The sequence below is a fragment of the Clavelina lepadiformis genome, chromosome 4 (genome assembly GCF_947623445.1).
Source record: "Clavelina lepadiformis chromosome 4, kaClaLepa1.1, whole genome shotgun sequence".
Lineage (NCBI taxonomy): Eukaryota > Metazoa > Chordata > Ascidiacea > Aplousobranchia > Clavelinidae > Clavelina > Clavelina lepadiformis.
In genome coordinates, this window is record NC_135243.1 from 15,775,016 (window position 1) to 15,802,017 (window position 27,002).

Below are 27,002 nucleotides of genomic sequence, written 5' to 3' on the forward strand. Positions count from 1 at the left end.
GCTATGAGCGTGAAGGACCAAGAAGGTCATTAATGCAACTGTTTTACAACAATTTTCAAACTGTGCTTGAATAAAATTCATTAAAAAGTTTGAGATTTCATTACAATTTTTGGTGCTCATAAATGGGATACTATTAGATAAATCCTATTCCTTGCAATTCATAGAAAATAAGCTATACTTACTGGCACCCGTTAGTAAAATAAAGTCTGTAATGCAGCCGGCAATAGCGAAAAAGTTGTGAACCCCTGATTTAAAGCTATCCTCTCTTTGTTTTCCCTACATAATAGCAAAGAAAAAAGATAAGTAAAATTAGTCATGTGAATTTGAACTTTTTCTTTTGTGATGATTGTCAAACATTGACGTTTACTGGTGCATGAAACCTTCAAGCTGTGGTAACAAGTCAAAACGTCCACGCAAACAATTTGGTTGACATTTAAGTAGTGGTAAAATGTTCTTGATGACTGAAAGTTGTTCGCAGGAGAAAATTGTAAGTGAATCATACTGTATACGCCAGGATTGCCACGTATATGGTAAAAACGTACAAATTCTGAATTGAAAAATTGGAAGGGTGCATTTAAGCCGGTATATTTAAGTTGCTAACTTTTTATTTATTGTGTTTGGAATCTTACCATTATGTGGAATTTGGAATCATTTAGTACATGGTCATGATTTAATGTGTTACTACGTCTCCCTTTCCATTACAGATTTATAAACGAAAGAAGAAAAATAATTTTATCGTCATACTACCATCATAGAAATGAGCTATTGTCAAAAATGCATGTTACTTATGCTGATGCTTGTAGTGATCACACTAAATCTTCAAATAGCAAAGCTATTATTAGTCAACAAAAAAAAGTTTGTGACCAACTTCATGCTAAAGTGGAGGTAAGTTTACAAAAATAGTTTGTCAATATTTAAAAGTATGATGTTGCACTTGGGAAAGCTTTTATAAATGCCTGAAAACCTTATAAATGTGCAATGTTAACTAGCAGTAAATACAAAGATTGGCATATGTAGGAGTAAGCAAACCTACATCTACCAACATTTTCTGGCAAATTGTAATCATGACCATAGTTTTATGTGTTTTATGATTGCATCAATCATTACATTTACAACGATGAACAAACAAACAACTACACTGACATTGAAATTTAAGTTTTTCCATAGTTTTCCCATTTTTCAGTTTTTTTCAGGATCGAACAGAACCTTTTGCTGATCCAGCTTAGCTCCTACCCCAGCAAAGTGGCTTTTAAAACAAACCAAGCTATAGCACATATTATGTTAGCATATGTTGCTTGGTAAACAAATCACAAGCAACTTGACTTTGATGTATTGATCTGGGGTAATCCCATGTGTAGGTCGCACTCAATGTTCCCTCTAATTTTTCACGAGTCTGAGCAAACACACTAACTCCCTGAGCGGTCCCTTGGACCACTGTGAGCAACATCAAACGTTCCACGTGCGCACTGTGGCCATTATTATGCGTTTATTTTATCTTCAATTCAGGTTGGATTTTTTTCTTGTGCGCAGCACAGATTTTCTGTGTGCGGAGACCGTGTCAGCAGTGCGCATTTGCGCACGCGCGCAGCTTAGAGGGAACATTGGTCGCACTGCAGAACTGGTCATGAGCGTGCTCAATTTTGAGCATGCACCTCTTTTTAAGGAATTTTCTCGAGAGCAACACAATTTTTCAAAACCACGAGCGTGATCTTTTGTAATTGTTATCCGCTTGTCACTTTTTTTTGCACAAATAACGCTGCAAGCGCACAAATAGATAAAAGCGAAAATCTTAAGTTTGTTTACTTCTTTGTGACTAATTTTATTCGTTACGACAATCATTGGACGTTTTACTAGTGCCAGTGAAGTGGTAATTTGCTTGATGTAGCCGTTATTTTTTAACTATAGTGATATATGCCTTGAAAGTGAATAATAAATAGCCTATTAAATTAATGAACGTGAGCATCAGTAATTCTAGAAGGTTCTACTCCACTACTCTATTGATCATTTGTGGCAGATGTGACCAAAACAAAACTCTTCAACGTGGGTTTTCATGAAATTTCATAACATATTAGGCTATAGTTAAAAAAGTTGTACAACGTACTTTTGCAACATAAAAATGATACTGATTTTGGAAAATGTGGCAAAATAAAAATATCTTTGAGTTGTTAAAAAGAGCTGGAGTGGGAGCGACAAAACGAGTGCGCTCCTTTTTTATAGAAGAGCAAAAGCCCAAGCAATCCAAAAGAGCAATTGCCCAGGTCTGGGTCGCAGTCTATCAATGCAAATAGTTGTTCTTACTAGTGGTAAGATCTGCAGCACTATCTGCGATTAAAGATGGTAACAGTAATGCATCATATGCCATTATGATATCCATGCTGTCTGAGTGTTTATTTCTGTTTTGAAAAAGCAAATATTTGAATACAGAAACAAAAAAAACAGTTCTCACATGTTGTATTGACTCAGTTGTTAGCCGCATTTGTTGATGCTAGCTTGATGTTGAAGCTGCCCTTGATTGTAAGCTGTATGTAATGGTACAGTAAGCTTCTGCTACATACTTTCTAATCTCTACAACATTATCATAAACAGGTTACATAAGGTACATTAAGCCTTTTCAAAATACAGTACTCTCTATTCTCCATGACAATATCTCAAACTGATAAAGTTTCGGTTTGATAAAAATGTAAGCCACATATATGATGATACAGAAAGCATTATAAGCCGTGGCTTACGATCTAGTCAATACGGTATTGACTGAGACGTTTTTGTGTTTTTAGTGTTAGAATTATTTGAAGCCATGTGTAGAATTCTAGCCATGGCTGTTTTCCTTGCTTAATAGTTAAAAATTGTTCAACATTATTGTTGGGCTACTTTGCTTTAAGAGTGCTACATGTGCAGCGCTTTTAAGTGACATCTTTAATTACCATGTTCTTCAGCTTGTTGTGCTGAGTTAAGTTGAATCTTATCATGACTGTAAGTAGCCATGATTTAAAACCATTCCTTTCATGGTTCTATTCTTTTGGTGTTCCTGAGTTCATCCATTTCCTCTTACAATAAAACCAATTTTTATATTGAAGTCTTGCTATGGCGACAGGGAAGAAAGGTTCTGTTAACTGATGCATAGCACAATTTTGGTCATAGACTTGAACCCTGTATCATTCACCTCGTGCCACAGCTGTCGCTTCTGACAAGAGGGTTTTATACAGTGCTTTGTCCCACGTTTAACAAACTTTTTAAAATTTCTTGCATATATTGTTTGTTAACCAGGCTTATGGTTGCTTGCTTATGCTTTATTGAGTTTAAATGTTTGTTGACTCAATTATTCAAAACAGTTTTTTCAATGGATACCATATATAACCATGTACCATGTACATATGACACATTTATTTGTAACTGTGCTAATAGAACTTGATGATGTTAGTATTGCGTATCTTTAACCACAAGTTTTTTTTCAGCAAATGCGTAAACATGATGCTGAATTCAGACAAATTGAAGAAAGAGCTGCCAAAGCTAAATACAGAGCGGACCTTGAAAAAGAAGTTGCAGCAAAACAGAAGTTTAGAAGCTATCAAAAATTGGTATAGTGCTCATAACTTATTATTGTGCTGTGATCATAATTGCATGGGAACAATGATACCAGAGTTGAAACCATGCATTATTAGTTTATTAGCATTTTTTAAGTTTCATTGAATTGTCATCAGGCTTCAAACACCAATTTAGACTCAGAAAGTGTATTTGAAACATGTGTGCTAAGATCTTTTAATCTTCACTCTTTTTGAATTGAAAATGGATTTTATTCAGAAAGGGCCAGGCAACCTCTTAGGCCAGGCATCCCCAATATTCAGCCTATGACAGTCCTGTGGACAGTTTGCAGCCACATCGCAAACGTTTCACATAGCGAAAGTGGAAGATTAAAAACAGTCTTAAATTGGAGATGTATGTAGAGCTGCAATCTAGGCATGGAAGATTTTTGTAATGCTTCCATGCAAAGATTGCACCTCTACATACATTGGGGAAACCAAACACTCTGTCATGACTAGGATGAAAGAACGTAAAGGAGATATCCCTAATTTTCGACATGAAGAAACTTTTTTGAGTAGACATGCATTGGAGCGTAAACATATCATTATTTGGAAGGACATGCATAATTTGGTTTTCGAACGAAATTATTGGAAACTTAAATTCATTTAATCCTTTTTCATAAACCAACGTAATGATGTTATTAATCATAGAAAGGATAACATGCTTTCCCCAATTTATTCCGAGTTTTTTGCATATTCATACTTAATTTTTATGTATTTATTTAAATTTGTTGTTTATTATAACTAGGCGTTTTATATTATTTTTATTTTGTTGTTTTATAACCATGTCACAGTATTAGCTAAGTATCATGATGACATCACATTGATGTGTCATAATTGTTCCCATGGTAATGCAGCAAAATTGTAACCTAGCAATTGTTTTTTTAATATTTTTGCCAAATTCAAATTTTATTTCCATCGCCCTGATGAATTTAACCCAAATGGGTTAATGAAACGTCGACAGACAACAAAGATTTGTTTTTCACCAGTTGTGTCTTGTATTTGATGATTATTATGCCTGGTGGCAACCATAGTATATTTATAAGGGTCACATTTTGCTTTTCATTATTTATCATCTTTGTTTGACCATTAACCATTTTGAGATTTGGAACATATAGGCAAAATAGGGTGCCAAATAAAGCAGTTTTTGGTAAAATCATCTTGCTGCAGTGATAGCATGTTTCTACTGACTTACTATATGATATGTTATGGTGAAAGTGCATTTATTATTAATATATTATTTTGGTAAAACGTTCAGGTTACCTCAGTAAAAATGCAATTAAATAACTGGTTTATTTTTGTCAAGATACAAAACTCGAGTGTCAGGCTACTGGGGCAATAACTTCCCCAGGTTTCTTGTTTCACTTCTTTCCCAGATAAAATGATAAAAACCTGTGCAGATGCGCAGCCTATTTGCTGCATGAAGTTTGTTGTAGTCTGCACATTGTGCTTACTTCGTGCAGGTTTGGTTAGTTGCACTAATTTAATTAAAACACTTTAATGTGGTAAGACATTGTTCAATGTCAGTCAATTTTCTTTTGCTTCTCTCAAGGTAGAACAGATACAAAGAAGTAAAATTTGAACATGTATGAGCATCTCTCCTGGCACTAAATTTCATTTACACTTACTTGTAACAATGTCTTAACTATGCCACATATACTTTTACAATGTCTAAGAAAATGCTTCATTATTGACAATGCTTCTATAAGAGCAAACCGTGGTGGACTACCACTTTTTCCGAGCACGTTTTTTGAGATTTTAAATGCGTTTTTTCACCAAAAGCTTAGTGTTTGTTATGAAGCACTTTGTTGAAAGTAGACGATTGTGTTAGATGAGAATTTTCGGGTAAATTTGAAATAACAGCGTATAAAGTTGGACTTGAGTTAGCATAATAAAAGTTTTATATGTTTGTCGAAGACCTTGAATCATCATCCTTCAGAGCAGTGCAGGCTACCTTTTTAGTTCACAATGGGAAAAATATTTTTAAGTATTGCAAAAGTACAATACATATATCAAAAAATAAAGGAAATTTATATGCCTTTTCTGCCTTAGTTTGGTATGAAGATACATCAACATGGACATATAAAACCACATTTTCAAGGTTCCAAGTAAAGTTAAGTGTTGAAAGCGTGAACAGTGGCTGGTAGAAGTAGTTATATTCTGCTATGATTTACTCTTCCTTTTTTACATGAAAAGGTTTACCAAATGTTTAGATGTATGTATTCATCAGATGAGATGCTAAAACCCATAATTTCTGCTTGTCACATATAAGAAAGGGCGAAGTATGGTTTTGGTCAAAAAAGGAGTGCGGTATGTAACAGGCATCCATTAATAGTGATAGCTCACTAGAAATTATTGCATTAAAGCAATAAGTACCAACCAGTTAAAGATTGAGTGTTTGAAGAATCAGAACAAAAAATGTAACATTCTTTCTGGTTATATTCTGTTTCATAATTCAATATTTTGATTCAAAGTATCATGATGGTCCTTTGACCTTTTCTACTATTTTCAAAACAATTTTCAGAGAAGGAAAGTGTTCTAGTTTTTATTTTAGTCCACAAGACAGGAGCACAGGTTTGGTGAATTTGAGTTGTATTGTCCTTATGTTTTATGGTATATTGTTGTTGCATAACTAGTGTTTATTTTATTTGTTGGAAAGTAGCGTTTGAATGTGGTGTTCTTTTGTTGAACTTTTTGTCATCTTTTGGATCCCCATTTATGGTTGTTCCAAGACATTTAAAATTTTTTACTTTTGCAATCATGGTCTCATTTTTTTCCATTGAGTTAAGTATTAAGTTCTTTGCTTTTTTAATTTACAATGGTCATTGTATTTTGTAATTTTCATTTAGATTCTGCTATTAGGACACTGTTGTCAGCATATCTTATTTTTATATTGGTACCACCAACGTTTATCCCAGGCTAATTTTTAAAACCAGGGAGGATTATTATCAGATGTTAGACTGTACAGTGAAAAGAGGTTTGGGGAGAAACGTCACCTTTTTTGATGGGTGTCCACTCATTAATCTTGTTATTAACTTTAATCCCAGCTGTTTGTTCAAAATATGGATTTTGAATGAATCTGTGGTTTACAACTCTGGTCATATGCGCTTTTCCATGTCCATAGTTTTCTGTGATGTTTTTCAGTTATGCATAGCTTGTCTTCTTGACATCATTTAACAAGGGTTGACCCTTTTCGTTACTTTGGCCTAATCCATGCTTGCTTTCACTTTTGTCAAAAGCATCTTTGCCTACTTTTGTATGGAAGTCTCCCATGCTTATTGCCATCTCATTGTGTTTGCACATTCTCAAGGTTTCAGCTAATTCTTCAAGCAAGTAGTCTTTTTGTTGAAGGCATCTGAAGTTGGAGCATATACTTGTACTAATACCGATATTTTGATGAATTTTCAATTTAACCATTATCACTTTGTCTGAGCTCAGAAAAAAACTTATGATGTGTTTGATGAATTCAGGGTTAATCATGACTCTTACACCAGTTGAGTGCTTGGTGTTTCCAGACTAAATCGCAATGTAGCCATTTTTTGTGATTTGATTTCACTGTTATTACATCAAATTTCAAAGTATCATCAAATTGTGGTGTTGGTCATTGGCATTGCAGCATCATTGCAACTTCTTAGATCGCTGGATTGCCATCCTTTATCCCCCCATTTTTTGAAATAGATTTATTAAATTCACTCAAAATAAAATGTTGTAATATGGGCTTTATTAGGCATTTAGGTGATGTTTTCAGCTATTTACAAGCAATTTTAGTTACAAAACAGTTTTTACCGTCATTGCCGGTTGTCTCTACAACCTTTTTTACATTGTAGGCATAGCAACGTTTTTCGCAGATAGTGAGTGGCCCAGCCAGTTAAATTTTTAGTGCATTTTATTTAGTGAAAAATGTTTGGATATCACTAAATCACAAAAGATCGCAAAGTTTCAGTATTTCCAATCAGTCAAACCTCTATTCAAATATTATTTTAATGATTAAAAGTTCAAATGGATTATTTCGTACCCTTTTTACACACCTGGGTTTTGTCTTCTTACGGCCAGAAATGCTGCCATATTATTTCCACTGTGTTGCAGTAAGAATGGAATGAAAATGAAAAGTGCACAGCTGATTTTTTGGCTTGGTGGAGATAGCGAGTGCTGTTTTGTTCTTGGCTAATTAATGAGCAAAAGCAGGGAATTTTTGTATTGAGGTAAAGATCGTAATTGCTGAAGTTTGCGAGCACAAGCGCCATTTTTCAACACTTTACACATAGTAAGCAGAGCTTACAAAGCGGCCCCAGATTTACCATGCACCAAGTGTTTACACAACTTAGTTGTTGAAGTGGATATCAGCTACTATGTAGTTGCAGTCGCAATGATTTAAGTAAGTTCATAATAAAACAATAACTCATTCTGAAAACCACTTGTTATCCTTGTTCCATTTCATCGCCTCCTCGTACCCCAGCATGCAAATTTTACAACCTACTGGGACTTTAAGTGTTTTTTGCCTTTCCTTTTTTAATTTTTCAAGTGTTTTTATGTGTGATGAATTTATCTCATTAAAAATTAACTTTGAAGAAGAAGAAATAAATGTTTTATTTTGAACTTAACAACTTCAATTGTTTCAATGTAACTGCAATTACATGGTATCAAATGTGTACATAGAAAATCTATTATTCTGCTTCTTTAACTTCATGTTTTCCTTTTTAGCTCAATTGGTTACCAGCGTGTAGCCAAAGAGGTTAAATGTACCTTCGGCAGAACTTTTAACAAACCGTGCAATCCCAATATAATGTCAGAATTTGCAAAATTTCTATTTATTTCATTGTACCCAAAATATTACCAGTTTAGTTACCAAATGACGTTCACTTTAAAAATGGGAAAAATAAAATATCCTAAATTGTTTTTAGTTTGCTATATAGCAGGGGTGACCAAACTGCGGCTCTTTAATGAATTAGCATTGTTGAATTAGACATGCATTTTCCCGGTCAAGACGAGTTGTTTGATCAGATTATGAAACAATGCGTTCTGTCACACGTAGTAACAATGGACTCATTGTTAGTAATAATGAAATTACACTCCAAAAACTACATTATTGTACCGAAGTGTGCTAACTTATACACTGTAGTTAAGCACTATCAGATTGAAGCTGTACGTCAGGGCTGACCTAGTTTTAAGTCTTGGTTACGTTATACTAATAATTGCAAAAAGAGTTGGTGAAGACTCGTAGTATCACCACGCAGCACTAATGTTTATCAATAGCTACACTTCGTTGTGAGTGAATAAATTCGAATTTTTATTGTGTTTGTGTTGTGGCTCTTTTAAAATTGGAATTTGTTATATGCGGCTCGAGCATGAAGCAGGTCTAGCCACCCCTGCTATATAGTGTATTGTTACTATAAATCAAGTTTGAGACTTTATTTTGTATTTATTGCCTCCTTTAATAGCTTTCTGTTATGATTTCTGGGTATCCATTTTAACTATTGCTTTGTTGTAGCTACACGAAAAGATTGCTGATTACCATCTTAGAAAACAACAGAAAACTGCAGAGGTCATTCAGAGATCTGAAGCCAAGTCTAGTGAACTAAGATTTCAAATGTATAGGCAAAGGAAATACAATAAGGAAAGGTGTGGATAGAAGCCTACTCCATATAAGTTTTAGGCATAGCAATTTCGTTAAGTATCTTACTAGATGTCTTACTCTAATAGAGTACTGGTACTCAAAATTTTCCTTCCCATTACCCTTTTTCGTATAAATGGATATGAAGTATACTGCTTTGTAGGAGTATAAAAAGTATGCAGACAATTAACTAACGGTGTAAACAGTATATAAATATAGTTTAAAATAAAACATGAACCTAATATTGATGTGAAGGAGAAGTGCATTTTATGTGTTTTGTGTATGTATTTTTGATGATAAATAATTAATTTTTCTTGAAAAACTTGAACCTCCTTTATTGAAGTGTCAGGTAAAATTAGAATGGCATTTTGTAAACATGCTTTAATTCTGATTATACTCTGTATTTCAACAAAAAAAATTATTTTCAGAATAAAATTTAGAGAAATATTAAACCAACAAAAACAAGATGCTGCAGTTGAAGCTGCAGAACAAAGGAAAAACGAAGAAATCAAGAAAATGAAAAACCTAGAAATACTTCGAAAGAGGGTAAATGTGTTTGTTTCCATAATCCATTTCTTGTTTAGTAATTTACCTTCTGCTAGGTACACTTTCTGATGTTTTCATAAAAGAAGTTCTGTATAATTTTCAGAAATGAATAGGCCATAGAAAAAAACCTGGTAGGGTTTTGTGTTTATTTTAATAATTTTGGCTTACAAATCCTTCTAAATCCAGAAATGCTCTTGTAACTTCGCACATAAGATGATAGTGACGGACGCAATCATATGATAAACGGCTATTCTATTTTGGTGTAGAACGACTTACTTTCATCAAATCGTTATATCGTATTTTGATAAATAGAATTATCATAGACGTTGGTTTGAGAACTTATTTGGGCGGACCATTGAGCGCTGGGATCTCAATGACCCGTGCATGGTAAATAGTGGTGCTGCCATTGTAATGCAGTTGAGCAAAGCATTAACGATACTAGCTCCTGTTCAGTGGTACAGATAAACAGTTTTCCTAATACAATCAAATATCTCTAACTCTAGCAATAGAATGTTAAAGTCAACACTGCAATTTTAGGCCAAAAAAGTCAAATTTCATTAATTTTCACCAACAATTCAGACTAACCTAAACATGCGACCTGGAAGTTTTAATGCGCCATTTAGTAGGGTAATCTGCACTGAAAAACAACATCGGTCATGCTGGCCTCTGGTTGGTCTAATACACTTTTTAACCATTATGTAAAACGTCCAACAAAATCATGGAAATCGCAAAATTTGTGATACACAGCTCCTTAACGTGGTATCGTGCAGCATTATGCGAAGAGACTTACTGTGGTGTTGTGAGAAATTTAAAGAGAATGTCAAAGCCCCTTGCTGTTAAAAACTATTTCAGGAAGTGTCATCAATGAAGGAGGATCTAGTCACAGGAGTATATCAAAAAACGTCCAGCGCATTTTCTATAATGCCTAGGGATAGTAGTCTTAGTAGTCAACCATTAATTTGATTTCATGAACTACTTCATCAAAGGGCATATTATAGCAACTGAAACGTCATCTTGATGTGGAAGAAATTGTTCTTCTATTTAAGCTAATAAAAGCGGTATGTTTGCTTTTTCTGGTAGTTTCACAAGGCGGTTCTCTTACACTAAATTTATAGAAATTTTTGGTAAGCTTTTGCATTCAATATAACATAAAACAATAAGAAATCTTCAAAGCAAAAGACAACATTTTTATATGACTGGCAAACTACAACTTTTGTGATATACTCCCCATATATGGCTCGTTTGCTAGTTGCTGAGCTTCATTTTGCTTTGCAAAATCATGCATTTGCAACATGGGTTTATTTCTCAGCAGACTTAGTTTCATGGTTGTTACAAACAAATCTAATTAGTATCTTTACTTTTTTGCTCAGTGGAGTAAAGAGTCTTTTGGTGGCCCTCTTAAACTAACTAGTACCTAAAAGGTAAATATTTCTTTTCAGAAAAATTTTCAAAGATTAGAGATTTCCTTAAAATAGGTTATAATTTCAACAATATTAAATGCATCTTTACGTAGATAACAGTATAAGCTGCTCACATATAAAATAGGGACGATATCTCGGCAAAGCTGTATAATTCATGACAATTCTTCTTTAAAAAGGGGCTGCCCACTCCACTTTCCCCTGCATACAACGTTCCGAATTATCAACGATTTTTGGAAAAAACGGCGGTGGAAGGAATAATGCTGGGTCCATCGTGCTTACAGTTATTTCGCAGCTGCAGCACCCTGGCCCGCTCGCCAAATTTAACAGCACAAACTTCACCTTCAGTTCAAGCCAGATTCTATGCCAAACTAGAAGTGATCCGCGAATGCAATTAAAGTTTCGGTCACGATTTCTCATGCTTTCATTCTTTCCACAGTAGCACAGAGCACGGACTAACTAAAACAAACCTCCTGACAAACGACACAGCGCTTTTATATCGGCAAGGTGCAGACAGGCCTAAATTAAAACTTACACGGCAAACCAGTTATAAGATAAAAAACAAAATGCGAAATGTATAAGGCGGTGAAATAAAAGCATTTAAAGGCTTATGAATTAAGTAGTTTCAGTGGTAAATAATACATAGTGTACAGTACTTTGCTACACTTAGTTAGCAGTGATTCTTTTAAATACTTAGGTGGCAGTAACAGCTGAGGCAAGCTATCAAAGGATGGTACAAGATACAATCTCCAGCAGAGCAAAAGCAGGTTTCAATATTGATTGTAACTTGCAGGCACCACTGTATAATGTTTATGGATTTTCTGGTGATGAGGTAAGCCTAAATGAAATTTTTCCGAGAAAATCTTAAGTATACGGTTCTTGGCATTTGATAACCCTAATACTTAAAATACTTTGCGTTGGTCGCCAAGAACAACACTTTTCCCAACCACACTGGTCGATCGACAACTGTATCTGATCACATGATTTGATATATGAGGCAAAGAATATGATGTACTTGAAAAATTTAGGCTATTTATTATCATTAGGAATTCAACATTTTCCCAAATTTTATCATAGTGAATTTGTGCTCATCATTAACAGATTGCCAAAGATGTAAGAGTGCGAGTTGATGCGGCTTTGCGAGTTGCTGGAGTACATCAATCCGATTATGCAAGATTCATAACATCAACATTACTTCCACCAACTTATTCAAGACGTGATAATGATTCTAGTGGCTTTAAGTCGTCGTTTTTGAACGCAATATAATGCTGTGTGAATTCTATCGTTTCTTGACTAGTATTCATAGGTGGGCAGGACCATGATACTATAATACCGAATTACTGTACCGCGGTACTTTTTCAGAACCGATACTGGTATCGTCGGTACTTTTGAATAAAAGATTGGTAATTCCAATATAGGGTATTTTAGAAACTTGTGCAGATGAGATTTATATTTCGTGATTTGGATCATACCGATGTTGAGATTAAGGTATTAAGGCCAGGGTTGTGGAAAAAAGAAAAAAGATTGGGTTTGAGCGTAAAACAAAACTACAAATTGGCAGGTATTGTAGACTAATTCATTTTGAGGCGTTGTGGAGCGTTGTTTAAATTTCCATTCCCGTGCGCTTCTACTGTCCAAGATCTCCGCTCATGCAATGGTCCACTGTATCGAGATTATATTAACCCCGGTCGTGGTCGCGGCTTGTTTGCGATACAACAAGCTTCTCTCCTGTCATAACAGCGAACAATAAACTGCAGTTGAAGTAGGAGTTGTCAGGTTACCGATGACCAGCTCAAACGAGAGGTTCGGCAAACAAATTGCTTTCGCAGTTCCACAGAAATATGTCGTGTCCACAAATAACCTTGTCCAAAGAGCTCGCTTCAATGTCCGGTTAACCGTCCGAAAACATCCCATTCGCCCGATCAGCTGATGCTTCCTGACTAAATTTCTTCGTATAATGGACCCAGAGCATCCGGTGTCTCTCAGTACTTCAACTACGGCTGTGGACATTCGTTCCTTGATTATGGGATTGACAGAAAGGTATTAATTTCCTTATTTTCTCACCTGACCTTGTCTTCAACCATTCTTCGTCCTCTTGACTTTCCGAGGGTCCTTCACTTGCAACGCACACCCCAGACAATGTGGTTCGGAGTAAACTGTTATTGCCCTGACAGACGTCTGATAACTTCTGGCCCTCGGAAATACAATTTAGTGCGTATGTCGTTTGAAAATATTCTGCGGCCGCCCTTTTAGGCCATGTAAATGTTAAAAATAATTTCAATTATTTGACTTTCTCATAAAAGGGCGAACAATATAGGCTATTACTATTTGACAAAGGCAGTGTACACTGTAACTTGTGTAGAAGTGTAACTTTATTGCGTAACGTAAAGCAGTTTTGGGTTCTACGAGTTTTAACGTTTTTAGCTTTAGGCCTAAAGTTTTTACACTTTTGTTGTCTCTATTTTTATTATTTGATTTTTTGAAATAAACCAGTTGGCAGATCCGTGAACTTCATTTACTGTCATTATTGCTTAGGCTACTATTCCAAAAAAAGAACGGGCTAGACTGCTAGATGACACGGCGGGCATGATTTTTTACGCTATTAATTTTAATAGAAATACCGACATTTATGTATTAAGTTCATTCAAGTATCATTCACCATATCAGTCATACACAAAAAAGACAGGATGAAGTAGTGTAAGTAAACTGAACAGGTTTCAGTAAAACCCTTCAGGATAAGTAAAAATCGTTTTGTTTCAAAGCAAGTCAAAGTTATAATTCCAGACTTGAAGTGTGTCCCTGAGCATTTTGGTTTTAGTTATCTGGTAGTTGGTCAAGGCTGCTGTGACTTTTGCGCTTAGTTGGATTAAATGAGTTTGAACAGTTTTAATTTTTTAAGTGTTTAATACCTTGCCTCCATCTCCAAGTGAATAACCCGGGTTAATTAAGTAAAACTTTCACTCTCTTTGTTAATAACTGCCTGGGGAAAAACATTAGGTTTTCTAATTAATTATCTGTAGGCTATAACAAGATTATTTTGACAACGCCAAACACAATAAACCAACATAGCCTTTTGGCCTTTCTTCTTCGACCACTTATTTCTACGGACACATTGCGACCAACAGGCAACAGTACAACTTCATCTCGTAACTTAGAAAAGGAAAGGACCCCAAAATAGATTGTAAAAATGTGGACGATTTATGCATGTACTTGTATAAAATTTGCTTGGTAGCTTTTCGTGTTAAATGTACTGTAGTTGAAACTATAGTTTTTACATTTACTTCAGAATTTGATTCATTGCATTAGCAGTTTTATTCGAATTTTTCTTTCATTGTACCGCGTGACTTTTAGCCTTGCCCTAATCGCAATGATTTCCCTAAATTAGTCCGGTGTATGTTTACTAGGGATGTGCCGATACGAACCCAAACCCGAATAGATTCGCCGAATATCGCCTTTATGGAAGATTCGGGCGAACACGAATACCAACAATGGCGAACCCGAATACAATATTACTTATAAATTTACTGACCTTCGTAAAAAATTAGGATCTAGTTTCCCGACAATGTCAAACTAGAGTCAACAGTACTCACAATGAAGGTAGATTCCTAACGATTTTGCTTTTTCGATCGTTTTTTAAACACTATTTTTCGAAAGAAAACGATTTGTTTATTGATTACGTCATTTTAGAAGCAAGACTTGACAACTTTTGGAGGAAAATTTATTGCTTCGTTCTAATACGAATAGATTCGGGATTCGTTCGTGTCGACCTTCATAATATTCGGGTTCGCACGAACCCGAATAATCTTCCTCGCGGCACATCCCTAATGTTTACGTGTACTTGCTTCTACTCTGACCGTGATGCAATGACGTATTAAAAACGCGTTTTCGACATATTTCGCATTGTTTAGGAATGGAACATTGTGGTGCAGTCGGCCTGCTTGATATATCCGAAGAGCTGAAAAACTTTCATAATTTTTTGTTGTTTGACACTAAGTTTTTGCAAACACAGTGCAAGCTGTTGACCTTCACCAATTCGATTTCGGCTCCAAAAATAGCAAATAAACTGGTGAACTATATTCGATCTATACAAATAAACGACGCGACGATGAGTCATGTTTGAAACCTAACCAATTTTACGGACTATTTTATTATGTCCAATTTTTTCTGGCCATTATGCGACAATTGCTTTAAACTCAGTAAAAAGTTGTGACATTATTGTGTGTTGTCTTTGGCGGTGGCTGCCCGGCAATTTTAGTAATGTCAAAATTTGTATTTCGAGGTAAACCAAAAGAACAATATTTTCGTATAAAAGCTATAATTTGTTAAAGTTTTCTAATTCGTTTTTGTTGAAATATAAACGAAGGTAAGTCATATAATACAAGAAACGAAAGTGTGTATGGTTTTTATATAGAATTCGAAGTAATTATGCTTGTGGAACATTAAGTACGGTTCAGCTGAGTAATAGCAGGCTTAATTCCTATTCCTTGTTGACATTTTTTACAAATATTTAGAAAATGTTGATCAAAACCGAATTTAAACGTTTTTTTCTGATGTTTCATATGCAAACAGGCTATAGGGATTAACAGAACGTTGGTGAGTAACAATGTAACAGCGTTATAATGCGCAGTAAATAATAAGAACAAAAGTTCGTATTGGTGAATGGCAAAGCAACCTGAAAAACGGTAAAAGAAATCTGCACTTATTCATGTGTAGTCAAATTCTGACGTATGATTTTTGCTTTGCCGTTACAGTATTGGTCCTTTTATATTTACCCATATTATCGGCTTACATAAATGCTTCATAGCAATAACACAGGCCTTACAGTTTGCAATAAAAACAGAGAGCACAGTTATTTTAGTTTGGCAAGTTGTTAAACCCTTGTTTTAATTGCCCGTGGGCGAGTTATTTGGTTGCATGTGAAGAACAAATCGTTCATTGGATTACTTCTCTGATTTTATCTCGTTTAGTTCCTCAAACCCTTATCGTGATTGTACAGTTTTCAGATCATAACACGCTGTCATTAGAATTTTACGCTGGTCATCAAGATGTTTGAGTACGCTTGCAAAGTAGCAGTTTATTGTTTCCGTAAGGTACATGACTAAAAGCAGGCTGAAACGCTTCGAAACAAACCTAAACATTTTAAGAATTAAATAATTAAGCAATAAAAGGCAGTCAGTTTTGCAGAAGTAGGCTAACAAAAGTAAGGTGTTCGCAAAACCTGTTGAAAGGTGCAAGTGTAAGCATACTGCATGCGATTACTTTGCCGCACGGCAAAATTGTATAGTGACGAAAACGTCTACGCTGATTTTGTAGTCACACGCCAATTCGCAAACAATGAACGTGTCACGGTGTCAAAGCGGATGATGTCAACTCGGTGATTTAAGTATCACAGTTTTAATTTTTGGCGGAATGGCCACGAGAAATGTATGGAGCAACTCAAAATATTTAGTATATGGAGCAACGCTATGGTCGGACAAATTTGACTGGTTTTTCTTTAGGGTCGTGACAAGCCACATATTCATTGCGCAATGAAATTGATAGCCTGCATCGATCAAAAGAAAAAAGCATATCATTCACTACGGCAAACCTTTTTCCATTAAAAAGGGAAACAGCCTTTAACGAGTTTCTTTGGCGTGACAGGTGAACAAGCCAGATAAGAGCTACCTAGGTCAAACAAAATGGTATTTATCTGTTGTTATTGTATAGTGTATTGTATTATTTACTTTCCACCATTGATTGTGGGAGCGAAAAAGAATAATGCTAACCTTGTTATACAATGCTATCAAATGCCATGCAGAAAAAGAAAATATTTGCAGTCAGTACCACGAAAACTCTACCGTATGCTGTAAAACAGTAAATTAACGTTGAACGTTGTAGAACATTGAAAATTTAGATCTCATATCGCGGTGGAAAATATAATTTTCATTTTTCCTTAAGTAATATAAAGTGTATAGGCCATAGGAAAGAAAGTGACTACTTCACCGAAAGTATGAGATGTGTTCATTTAGGTTATACGCGAGAAGTTGATTTTAACTATCCAGAATTTAATTGAAGTTAGATTTAGATTAAGAGGTAGGTTTAGGTTAGCCTATTATGTTATAATAACTAAGTTTGGTTAACAAGAATCTATGAAAAAAAATGAAAAGTGCACAATTCCAGATGGATTCAGCGAGTATTATGATTATATATGACCCACATTTTTATGTAAAACACTGTGAGTTCAAGCTTCTAGTAACTTTTCCTTCAGATTCTGAAAATGAAAGGCTGTATAGGGCTAAAAGTAAAAACAAGTTGACCTTAAATCAAAGAATTGTTGTCGGTAAGTATACCGGGATGAAAGGAAAGGTGGGTTAAGATGATCCACGGGTTAAATTGTGCATATGGCTGTTTATCCAAAACTAAACATCGTACATAATTTTATTTTACCGCCGCCATTTTGTTCTACCAACAATGCCTTCTAAATTATCCTAGCAATCCAAAGTTTCTGTACATGCTATTTTTATAGTAAACTATTGGGCCTATATGTATGTTTCGCAGCTAAGTAGCAAATTCAGTACGTAAGAAATATTTTCATTTAGCAAGCGCTCAAAAACGCTAGTTGATATTTGGTTAAAGCATTAAGTGAAAATGAAAACTGTGTGTCGTCTATAACTTAATCAGCTTTATTAAACTGCTAGTTTTTGAATAATATAGGATTAAAGTAGTAGCGAAGGGGCAAGTTGCGCAAAGTAATGAATTAAATTTTTAAAACGCTGTGACTTAACGACTTACAATGCACTTTTACTTGTGTTGTGATTAACACGGCTTTTTGTTTTTTTCTTTCATTCATTTGGTATGGTATGATAATAATCATTATCCTCGATCTGAGTATGTCTTTGCGTAACTTTCGGATAACTTTTCTTGTGGTATAAATATTTCCGAAGTGATAATCATGTTGCTGCAAAGATATCACAGTTCCAATTGCAAATTCCCACAGTTATGGTCTGAAAGAAAGTATCCTTCTGACGTTATTAGCAATATCGTTTATATACCAAATTAACATCAAATTAATCAAAGTAGCTTTTTCAACTTAGTATTACTGTTGCCCAACTTACCACAGGGGCCTGCTCAACTTACCCTCAAAAAAATAAGGTGTGGTAAATTGAGCAAGGAAAATTTAATTAGCTTAGTAGCTAAAGCGACTAATCAGAAAAACATATTTTTCGATTTGAAACATAGCTAAAAAGTCTACAAAGCGCACTAGCTAAAACAAATTAACATCTACGTTATTTTTGGAAAAAATCGCGTTCTGCTAAAAACCTTTTCACCTTATCCTACTTTTCCCTATAATGGAAGCAGTAGTTGCACGTGATGTTTATTTCAACATAAAAAATGTCACAAGTGACAGTGCATATGCAAGTATAGCATTCTTGTCTTTACGGTAATAATCGATATTTGACTAAATTAGCACCAACAACAAAAATTGAGCTCAGTGAGAAAATTTACGTTTTTTGTGACACTAATTTGTCAATAAATCCTGTAAATAAAACACATTTTTGTAGATGAATACCTAACCATTAAATGTGTTTAATAAATTCTTTCTCCGGTATACTGTAATTACTGACCACTTTACTTTGATTTAAGATGAACTTGGTTTAGCACTTGCACCTGACTTTAAGGTTGGTCACAGGTTTTATAGTATAAGCTACTTACGAAGTTTCTAAACTTATTAAGACATGAGCTTGTTTTAAAAAATTTTTACTGGGCAAAGGCTGAATTAGCTCAATTAGCCGTTGATTATAGGAATACAACGACATTAGGACTTCATGTATCGTGCAAGAGACTTTCCTCGGTATAAAGGTTATTATACTAATGCTATAACTTTCGAATTTTGGCCTATAGTCAAACGATCTTATACATTTCCCATTCGAAAAAAAGCATAATAAATAAAATATGGTGCAGGTAAAAAACGAAAAGGCTTCTTAACTTTGGGTTAACCCGACTATACCGGAGTTGCTTAGCTTTTTTAAAAGAGTTACTACATGCAGTTTCTTTCAAAAATGAGTGCATTTCAAAATCTGTTGTACAGCAAAAGTTGTAAACTTTGAAACCGCAGTTAAACTTCGTGTAAAAAAAAACATGCCCGTTTTGGTAGCTTTAACATGTTGAGGGCGACCTGTAAAATTAAATTTTTGTTACAGGGAATTATGTATAATTGTTCAGTGTTGGAGCTACACACAGTACTTAACGTATGTTTATTATTTATTTCCCGCTTTCGTTATATTTTCTGACCCGCAAGCAGTGACGAGTTCAAGGAAACCGGTTTTTGTTACCTTACTTTTACCCAAGTTTTGTTTACTATAAGCGTGTACCAACCGCATACAAACGAATGACGACAAACAATCAACACGAAATTTCTCTTGAAGGTGGTTTGAAGGTGTTCACTACCTTGGAGCCCATGGATAATGCAACGATAGCATGCACATCTTATGCGATAATGGTGGAGGTACAAAACCTTTTTCTATAGAATATCGTATACAGTGTGAAATTGTTTATAACTCTTTAACGTACTTATGATTTCATTTTACAATTTAAGTGCTTGTTTGCCATTCATAGAAGCTTACGATGCCTTTTAAGGCGAAATGTATATTTCTTAGCTTTCTTAAATGTATATTTTACAAATTTTCTGATGAAGTAGGCTACACACGTTTTTCTGCCCGTTTTGAATGCATTATGATTAATACGTTTATTTCTTTAGTTAAAATAAGGTCAAATGACCACCCACAATACACGATGAACAGCTATAGGAAGAGAGATTCTTTACGGTTTTTCTTTTATTGCCATATACCCAAATATACAGATTGAGTGCGTATAGAATTAGAATCACAAGAAAATCTGCAACTTGTAAAAATCACTGTTATGTCTACGGTGTAGGCTTATTTATCACCACCTTTAAATTTTGGTTTTGTCATAAAACTTTGGCATTGTACGAGTTAAGACATTTATAATGTTTTCGTTTAACGAAAGATTGCCACTGGGTGTTCCAATTAGTGACGTCAATAAAATTGCTTCCCTCCTTATATAAACTGTTGTATTACATTTGACTAATATTTCCTCCGGATTCAAAAATCACATAATAACTGGGATTTGCAATAAACGGTTTCTCAGCGATAACTGTAAATTTTATGATCTGTTCCCACATACAGGTAAAGGTTCTTGATAGTTTTAAAAATTTTAGTTGGGTTTCGGGGCCGAAAAAGTTGAAAGTCACTGCTATGACCACGCACTGGGAAACGGCAAATTGCAAATTTACTATCGTTAAGACGTGTATAAGATAATTCTATTTTTTACCAAAAAAGCATATATAGTCAGTATGTGTCAATATCAATAGTCATCCGGTTAATATGATCTACAGTCGTTTTATTACGTAAGATCCATTTTCTTACAAACTATAATTCGTGCGATGTGTGATATTTAGATTTAAGTTCTATTATATGCAAGTAAAAGTAAATACAACAACTTTGGTGGCCCTCCTAGCAAATTCTCGTGGCTCCTCAGGGCAATCAGTTTGGAAATCGCGGCTCGACAGCACGGTATTGCATAATGCTGGTATCGCGGTAAAGCACTATTTATTTATCCTGAGGCTGAAGAAAATCTGAGCCCGTTCAAACTCGACGATTATTGCTCATTGCTCGAGCTTTGGGTATCGAGTTTGTCTGGGTGCATTTTCCGGTGATTTCATTTAATTATCTTTAGGTTTTCAAGTAATATTGCATTGTTAGCATTGTTCACTAGATCAACTAAACGCGGCAATACCGGCGTGAACCTGATTACTGGTTCCCTGGTTTATTATTCAATATAAAAAATATCTTCATTTAAGAAGAATTAGATGAATAAGTAACTATGTAGCGAGTCATCTACTTCATCTGCAAACAAGTAACTGAATAAGAAACCACATGACATGTAACTAAACTCATGTTTTCAGTAAGTAGCTAAATAAGTTAACAAGGGAAAGGGTAACCAACTTCTCGGCGGTCGTGGCTAAGCAGGCGTTTAAGAAGAAAAATGTGTTTTATTCTAAAGCTAAAACAGTGCTTTGTCTGTTAATATATTTTATACTAGCCTATATATACCTGTATGATTTCATATGAAATCATGTTTCGGAAATCATTTTTTCTTGTAATTTATTTCAGACGTGGTTCACCTTTAGCGCAGCAAACTTTACGAGGGTATCTATTACGTGGTTGTTGTTTGCAGTGAGCTTGCTTGGCAATGTCTTTGTTCTTAGTTCATTAAGAGGGGATAAAAAGCGTTGCTTCATTATGTTTCATCTTGTTTTAAGCAATTTGGCTTACACCCTATTTGTGATGCCTTTAGGTAAGTATAAAAAACGATAAAACTACTATAGTAGAGTGTTAAATGTATATGACCTTAAAAAATTTACTGTCACTATTTCACCAGAAATATTGTACTTTGGAAGGTATTTTCCACATTTTCTTGTTAAAGCAACTTAAATGATATAACATGATAGTCCAAAAATCAGCTCTTGCAAGCACATTTTTCTAATCTGGACCACTATCTTGAGAAAGGGGCTACGGAATATTTGGTATTTTATTATGAGGGTCATTATAACGTCAAAATGTAAAAACAATATGATTACGACTAATTGCCAAACATTTTCCTGTAATGTAATCATCGCTCAAGAGTTGGCAGTGAACCCCGTTGCTGCACAACTGGGTGCTTGTCGTCTGCTCGTTACATATTATCGTCCTTAGATCGAGTAATCATTCAACAAAAGTATCGCAACCTTTTACCTGGTAAATAAATGTTGGAGCTCAAATTGTTTTTCGCTTAAACTTGATAAATAAATAAACTCACATCTCGTTACCTAACATGCACTCGTTAGGTCCGTCTCTATTAACAAAACTTTACTTCGAGTCCCTTGATGCGCTTGATGATGATCTCAAGACGCAATTTTGACCGAAACTAAAGCGAATTGTTACAGCTTTTTCGCATCGCACAAAAGCACTGTGAGGTGGGCAAAGGATTCCTCCCCAGTCCATGCGTGTTCAATATTTCAGGTCGAAACTCATCACAATCAACCGCCTTGTCAGCTTTCAAAGATCTTACAGTTTTGGTAACTTTCGTTTCAATAAGGTTATTTTCTTCCCCAAACCGTATCGTTTAAGTGTCAGCTGACCATCCTGCGGCTTCTATAGATCTTCAAACTATTATCTGCATCTGCCAAGGATATTTTTCTCTTTGGTTTGGAGGCCCCCCGCTAGTCTTTAACAGACTTTGCAATAGATGATCTTTTTCTCTGCAGTATGCGGATAGTTTGCCAGGATATTTTATAAATCGTTTTATTGTCTGACTCCTACTTTTGTCAAAGTTCCTTCCCGATGTGCTCTCTGGACTGTTTCGTTACTTGTGCTGCAACGTTTTGCGTCTCAAGGTACCGAGCAAAATGTAAAGTGCTTAAAACCGTTTCAAAATTATATACTTGTATTTTTATATTTACTTGTAGGTCTATGCAGTATAGATGACAGTTTGGCTGTCATTTTCATGCCCTGTCTTTACTTTACTAAATAGCGTAAGGGAGACTTTTAGAACTTTTCTATGGACTAATCCCTTGTCGTGGCAGAGAAGCTTGGATGCCTCGATGAAATTTCGAGCTGTTCTGCTGGAAACTTTATTTCCAAAGGGTACCCAAGGTCAGGTCGATAGTAAGAGGTCAGACTAAAAGTGGTCCAAAAAAAAACATGAATACCCACAAGAGTGTCAGTCATGCCGTATCGATTTTCACGCGGGTTAACAAGGAACGTGAACATTTAAAATGTTTATGGCCCCGAACTTTGGGGTCATGAGGGAGACCAGCGTATAGTTTAATGGCCCATTCCTTAAATATACTGTACGCTGGTGGCTTAACTGCTGCGTTTCATTTATTAGACGCAATATGGAATACAACTATGATGTGGTTGGCAGGAGATATTGCCTGCAGGTTGTGTCAAATGATGAAACAATTCGGAATGTACGCTAGCTCGTTCATGGTCGTGGTAAGTTTACCAAGATAGCTAAAATTAGGCCAACTTTTAAAAAACAAAATTGAATGAGCATTTGGGATCTGATTTGGATTTCAACTATAACTTGAAATATGTACCGTTTTGTTACACCAAACGACAAATGTTCAGGATAAAAACTCATTCGATTTGTTTGCGTATAAATTAGTTTGGAAAATGTTGAAACCAATAGTAAGTTATGTGCAGGTGATTGGAACAGATCGAGTAATAGGCATTTTATCACCCATTCCGAATGACAGTCAGAAGCAAAGAGGCGTCGTCTTAGTGACCGTTGCTTGGATTGCAAGCCTTCTTTGTTCTATACCGGCAGTAAGTTTATTTTTATCAACTCGCTAAGGTGGTAATTTCCAGAACGTTATGGTAACTTTATTTCCTAGCATTTCTACTGCTGTAGCTTTTTTAAACAGGGTGTCATTTTTTCTGTTGTTGCGATTTCTACCTGTGAAGAAATCCCAATTTATCAATGTGTGGATTTTAACGTTGTTAATACGGATCTTCTACCATTCTATTACATTTTCACTATGTGTATAAGCTTTCTTGTTCCTCTGGCATCAACTCTAGTCTCCTATTCATTAATTGTCTGCGAAATTTCAAAGATGAAAGAAAGAGACAGAGGTATATGACATTCAATTTTTTTTTTCGTAATGAAATTTTATGCTTTATCAGCCCTGAAGCAGATATTAAACTAATATCATTATATTTTATTTTGTCTGTGAATAGTTTTAATGGGTAGACGGAATAGCGTGAGCACTGCTTCCATACAAAAGGCAAAGAGAAAAACAATTTTTATGCGGACACTCCTAACATTCACTTTTTTGATATGCTGGACACCGTACTACGGAAAAGGATTACATGACTGGTTTGTTCACTATGATAATCAAGAACCTCCAGCTCCTGTAAGTTACAAACAGTCACTCAATATTTTCAGTGTGTATAGCTTTCCACATTAAACATGATGTAAAAATGGAATGTTATAGCCTACATTCCCCTTAAGCTCCAGCACTGAAAAAAAACTATTTTCAAATTTACAGATAGATACAGCAATGTATATTGCGATGTACTTCAATCCTGTCTTGCAAACACTTGTCTTTGGAATTTTTCTAAAGCAAGTTCGGCAAAATTGTTACTCAAAACTACTGTGCAGTAAACCGAAAATGCTCAGTAAGAAAGGGTAAATGAATAATATTGTCAGTTTACTTTAAATATAACATAACATAAACAATTTATAAAGTTTCACAAACCATTTTGATAAGTTTGCGCAATTTTATTTGCAACGTTTTGAGTAAACCTGTGATGAAATTTTCTGCTTCTGAAATATTGTAAAACGGTTTGGGTAAAGTAAGTTTTATTTGTTTCAGTCGCCGCAGAATGAGTTCTTCCAGAGGATCATTCAGCAGTTATGCAACAGGAACATCTCAACTTCTTAATTCCAACAATAGTCGACTTTCACCCTCATTTGTGAACAGTTTTCCTCAAAATCACTTTTTCAATAACCCGTAATGCAATGGCAATTTTTGTGTGATACAATGTAAAAAAAAGCTTATTACAGGCCTATATCTCTACCCTGCACTGTGACTTCATGTATCCCCGTCTTAATCCCAGCGCCAGAGTATTCCAAACTATTTTAAGTAGAATCATTTACAGCGATAGCATTTTATAAATTCCTTCTACACTCTTTCCCGAACTAATCAAAACTCCAATTTCCCTTAGATCGCCGAATTATTATAGACAAATTTATATTGTATGACTGCCCTTTGCATTGGACAGTGTAAATATTCTGGTGTATGCTAACTTATAAGTATTTTTGCTGTTATGTCGTTCAGTCTGGTCTTCACAGTTATTTACATGTCGAAGAGAAGGATAAAACTGCTACTACTTGGTGTTCAGCCAGTACAGTAGCTTACGCGTGTTCCTGAAATTTGTTTTTTATCGTAACCTGCACACTTACTAACTCCGTATAATAGTTCTTAAATGTACTGCAGTCTTTAACGTAATGTGCACAAATAACATTCAAGAGTTGTTTATAGATTTGGAAGAAACCAAGCACTGACGTAAAATTTAAGCGCGCATACCGACTGAAACTTGGCAATGCTTGAAATAGTAAAAGGTTCAAAGTGCATCTTAACTGGCTGTCAATATCTAAAAATACTTTCCATTATGTATTAATGAGTCGCCAACATCACTGAAGCTCATGGATTAATTTTTCAGTGGAAAATGATTTATATACACATTAAATGTTCTTTATACAGGACATAGCCTCATAACCAGTTGCGCTTGTGCGTCATTTATCTAATCCTTAAATTGTTACAATACCGTAGTGCAAAAATAAGTAAGCCTATGTATAATTTGTTTGAATCAAAATAAATGCAAACGCAATAGCAAAATCTTTTGAGTATGGATTGTGCATTGAAGAATCTACAGAAGTCTGTTAAATTTAGAAATCTGTTATTGTTCAAAGTGGAAAGTACTGTACTTGCGTAAGTTGCGTGTTAGCTGCGTGTTCCTTCTGTTTGTTCATTGTTCAAATCTTTGATTAAATATGTGAAAGGATTGGTGCTTTGAATTTTAGTAACTTATAACAAATGTTTCTTCTGTCCAATTTGGTGTATAGCCTTTATCAAACGTTTTTCGCTTGTACTTTGATATTCGAACGGTATCACCAACTTTTAATTTTGGTTTTATTTTCACTGCTTTGATGCCACCATACAAATTAAAATAAACAATGGCTTCGTTTTTCTTTTCGTTATAGCTTCTACGGGAGACATTTTAATAGGCCTATGACTGTGATAACTTCTATTGTACTGACTAAGAATGTCAGGTAATCTTTTCAAGTACTGAATTGAATTTTGTTCTGTGAACTTCCTTCACATTTTAGTCTTAATTGTTAGATTCCATCGTTCAATCATCGAGATTGGTGTCGATCGGGTTTGAAAGGATTGGTGTTTTGAATTTTAGTTATAACAAATACTTCTATCTAATTTAGTGTATAAGATTTGTCAAATTAATAATAACTTCATACGACTTACTATAAATGGTACTATAAAAACCTTAAATTCAATTAATTTAAAAATAATTAGAAGTACAAATGATATTCCGAGCAGAGGACGAAGAAGAAGAGAAATATTAGAAAATCTCAACTTTAGCAATATATCTAATTTAAGAAACGTAGATTCATTTCAGTAGATATATTATGTTCTAATCCATTTGATGAATTTTAATCGAAGATAATATATCTACTGAGATTGGACGTCCTGGTGTTGGTGTTACGTATTTGTTTTTTGAATTAATTAAATTGCGTTAGAATAAAAGATGGATGTTGTGTTTAATCACATCAGCCAGAATTTTAAATATGAGCAAGTTTCTGAATTAAAAAAATTATACAACTCATATCATAAACAGTTTTGATGTAATAAGAAAACGTCATAAGACATAAACAAATTAGAATTATCTTTGAAAATAATATAAGTTTTTCTTACTACAACTGGAGTAATTGTTGGTTCCATTACATTAAATCCAATTATTTTGGGTAGTAGTGATGGTTCTGGTGTTCTTATACAACGGTGCTTTTATACAGCGGTGTATTGTATTACAATTATTACAAATCCAACTCCATTAAAATTCTTAATTTTTGAATTTTGACAACACATCTGTTTTATGTTATAAAATAATTTCTTTTAAAGTAGTTTTATGACCGTAAGCTAAAGTAATTATGCTATCTTCAAGAATATATCTTTTACCATCAAAACATGAAAGGGATTTTTTATTAATTTCTGTTGAATAAAGTTGATGA

At 34.7% G+C, this 27,002-nt stretch overlaps 2 protein-coding genes across 3 annotated transcripts in view; both read left to right on the forward strand.

The window, feature by feature from the left end:
- The window catches only part of LOC143452917 (coiled-coil domain-containing protein 148-like), a 31,687-nt gene extending 19,257 nt beyond the window's left edge, over window positions 1–12,430 (forward strand). For both annotated transcript variants that reach the window (XM_076954059.1, XM_076954060.1), the window contains exons 9-14: window positions 705–885; window positions 3,453–3,575; window positions 9,067–9,197; window positions 9,618–9,735; window positions 11,851–11,985; window positions 12,255–12,430. In XM_076954059.1, the coding sequence (XP_076810174.1) occupies window positions 705–885; window positions 3,453–3,575; window positions 9,067–9,197; window positions 9,618–9,735; window positions 11,851–11,985; window positions 12,255–12,419 (853 nt within the window). In that variant the 3' untranslated portion in view covers window positions 12,420–12,430. The remainder of the gene's footprint in view (window positions 1–704; window positions 886–3,452; window positions 3,576–9,066; window positions 9,198–9,617; window positions 9,736–11,850; window positions 11,986–12,254) is intronic.
- A 6,898-nt stretch (window positions 12,431–19,328) lies between these two features.
- Window positions 19,329–25,941, forward strand: LOC143452919 (gonadotropin-releasing hormone receptor-like). Its single transcript, XM_076954064.1, has 8 exons — window positions 19,329–19,638; window positions 21,326–21,509; window positions 23,082–23,188; window positions 23,399–23,521; window positions 23,620–23,827; window positions 23,933–24,108; window positions 24,244–24,383; window positions 24,571–25,941. Exons 1-8 carry the CDS (start codon window positions 19,522–19,524, stop codon window positions 24,710–24,712), a joined length of 1,197 nt encoding a protein of 398 aa, XP_076810179.1. The 5' UTR covers window positions 19,329–19,521; the 3' UTR covers window positions 24,713–25,941.
- Window positions 25,942–27,002: the final 1,061 nt, after the last annotated feature.

Excerpts from the sequence above, each read along its gene's own strand:
- LOC143452919 (XM_076954064.1), top strand. The coding sequence starts at position 19,522 with ATGACGACAAACAATCAACACGAAATTTCTCTTGAAGGTGGTTTGAAG. Across the intron at positions 21,510-23,081 it reads CCTATTTGTGATGCCTTTAG|ACGCAATATGGAATACAACT; the intron begins GTAAGTATAAAA and ends TTCATTTATTAG. Across the intron at positions 24,109-24,243 it reads ATCAAGAACCTCCAGCTCCT|ATAGATACAGCAATGTATAT; the intron begins GTAAGTTACAAA and ends TCAAATTTACAG.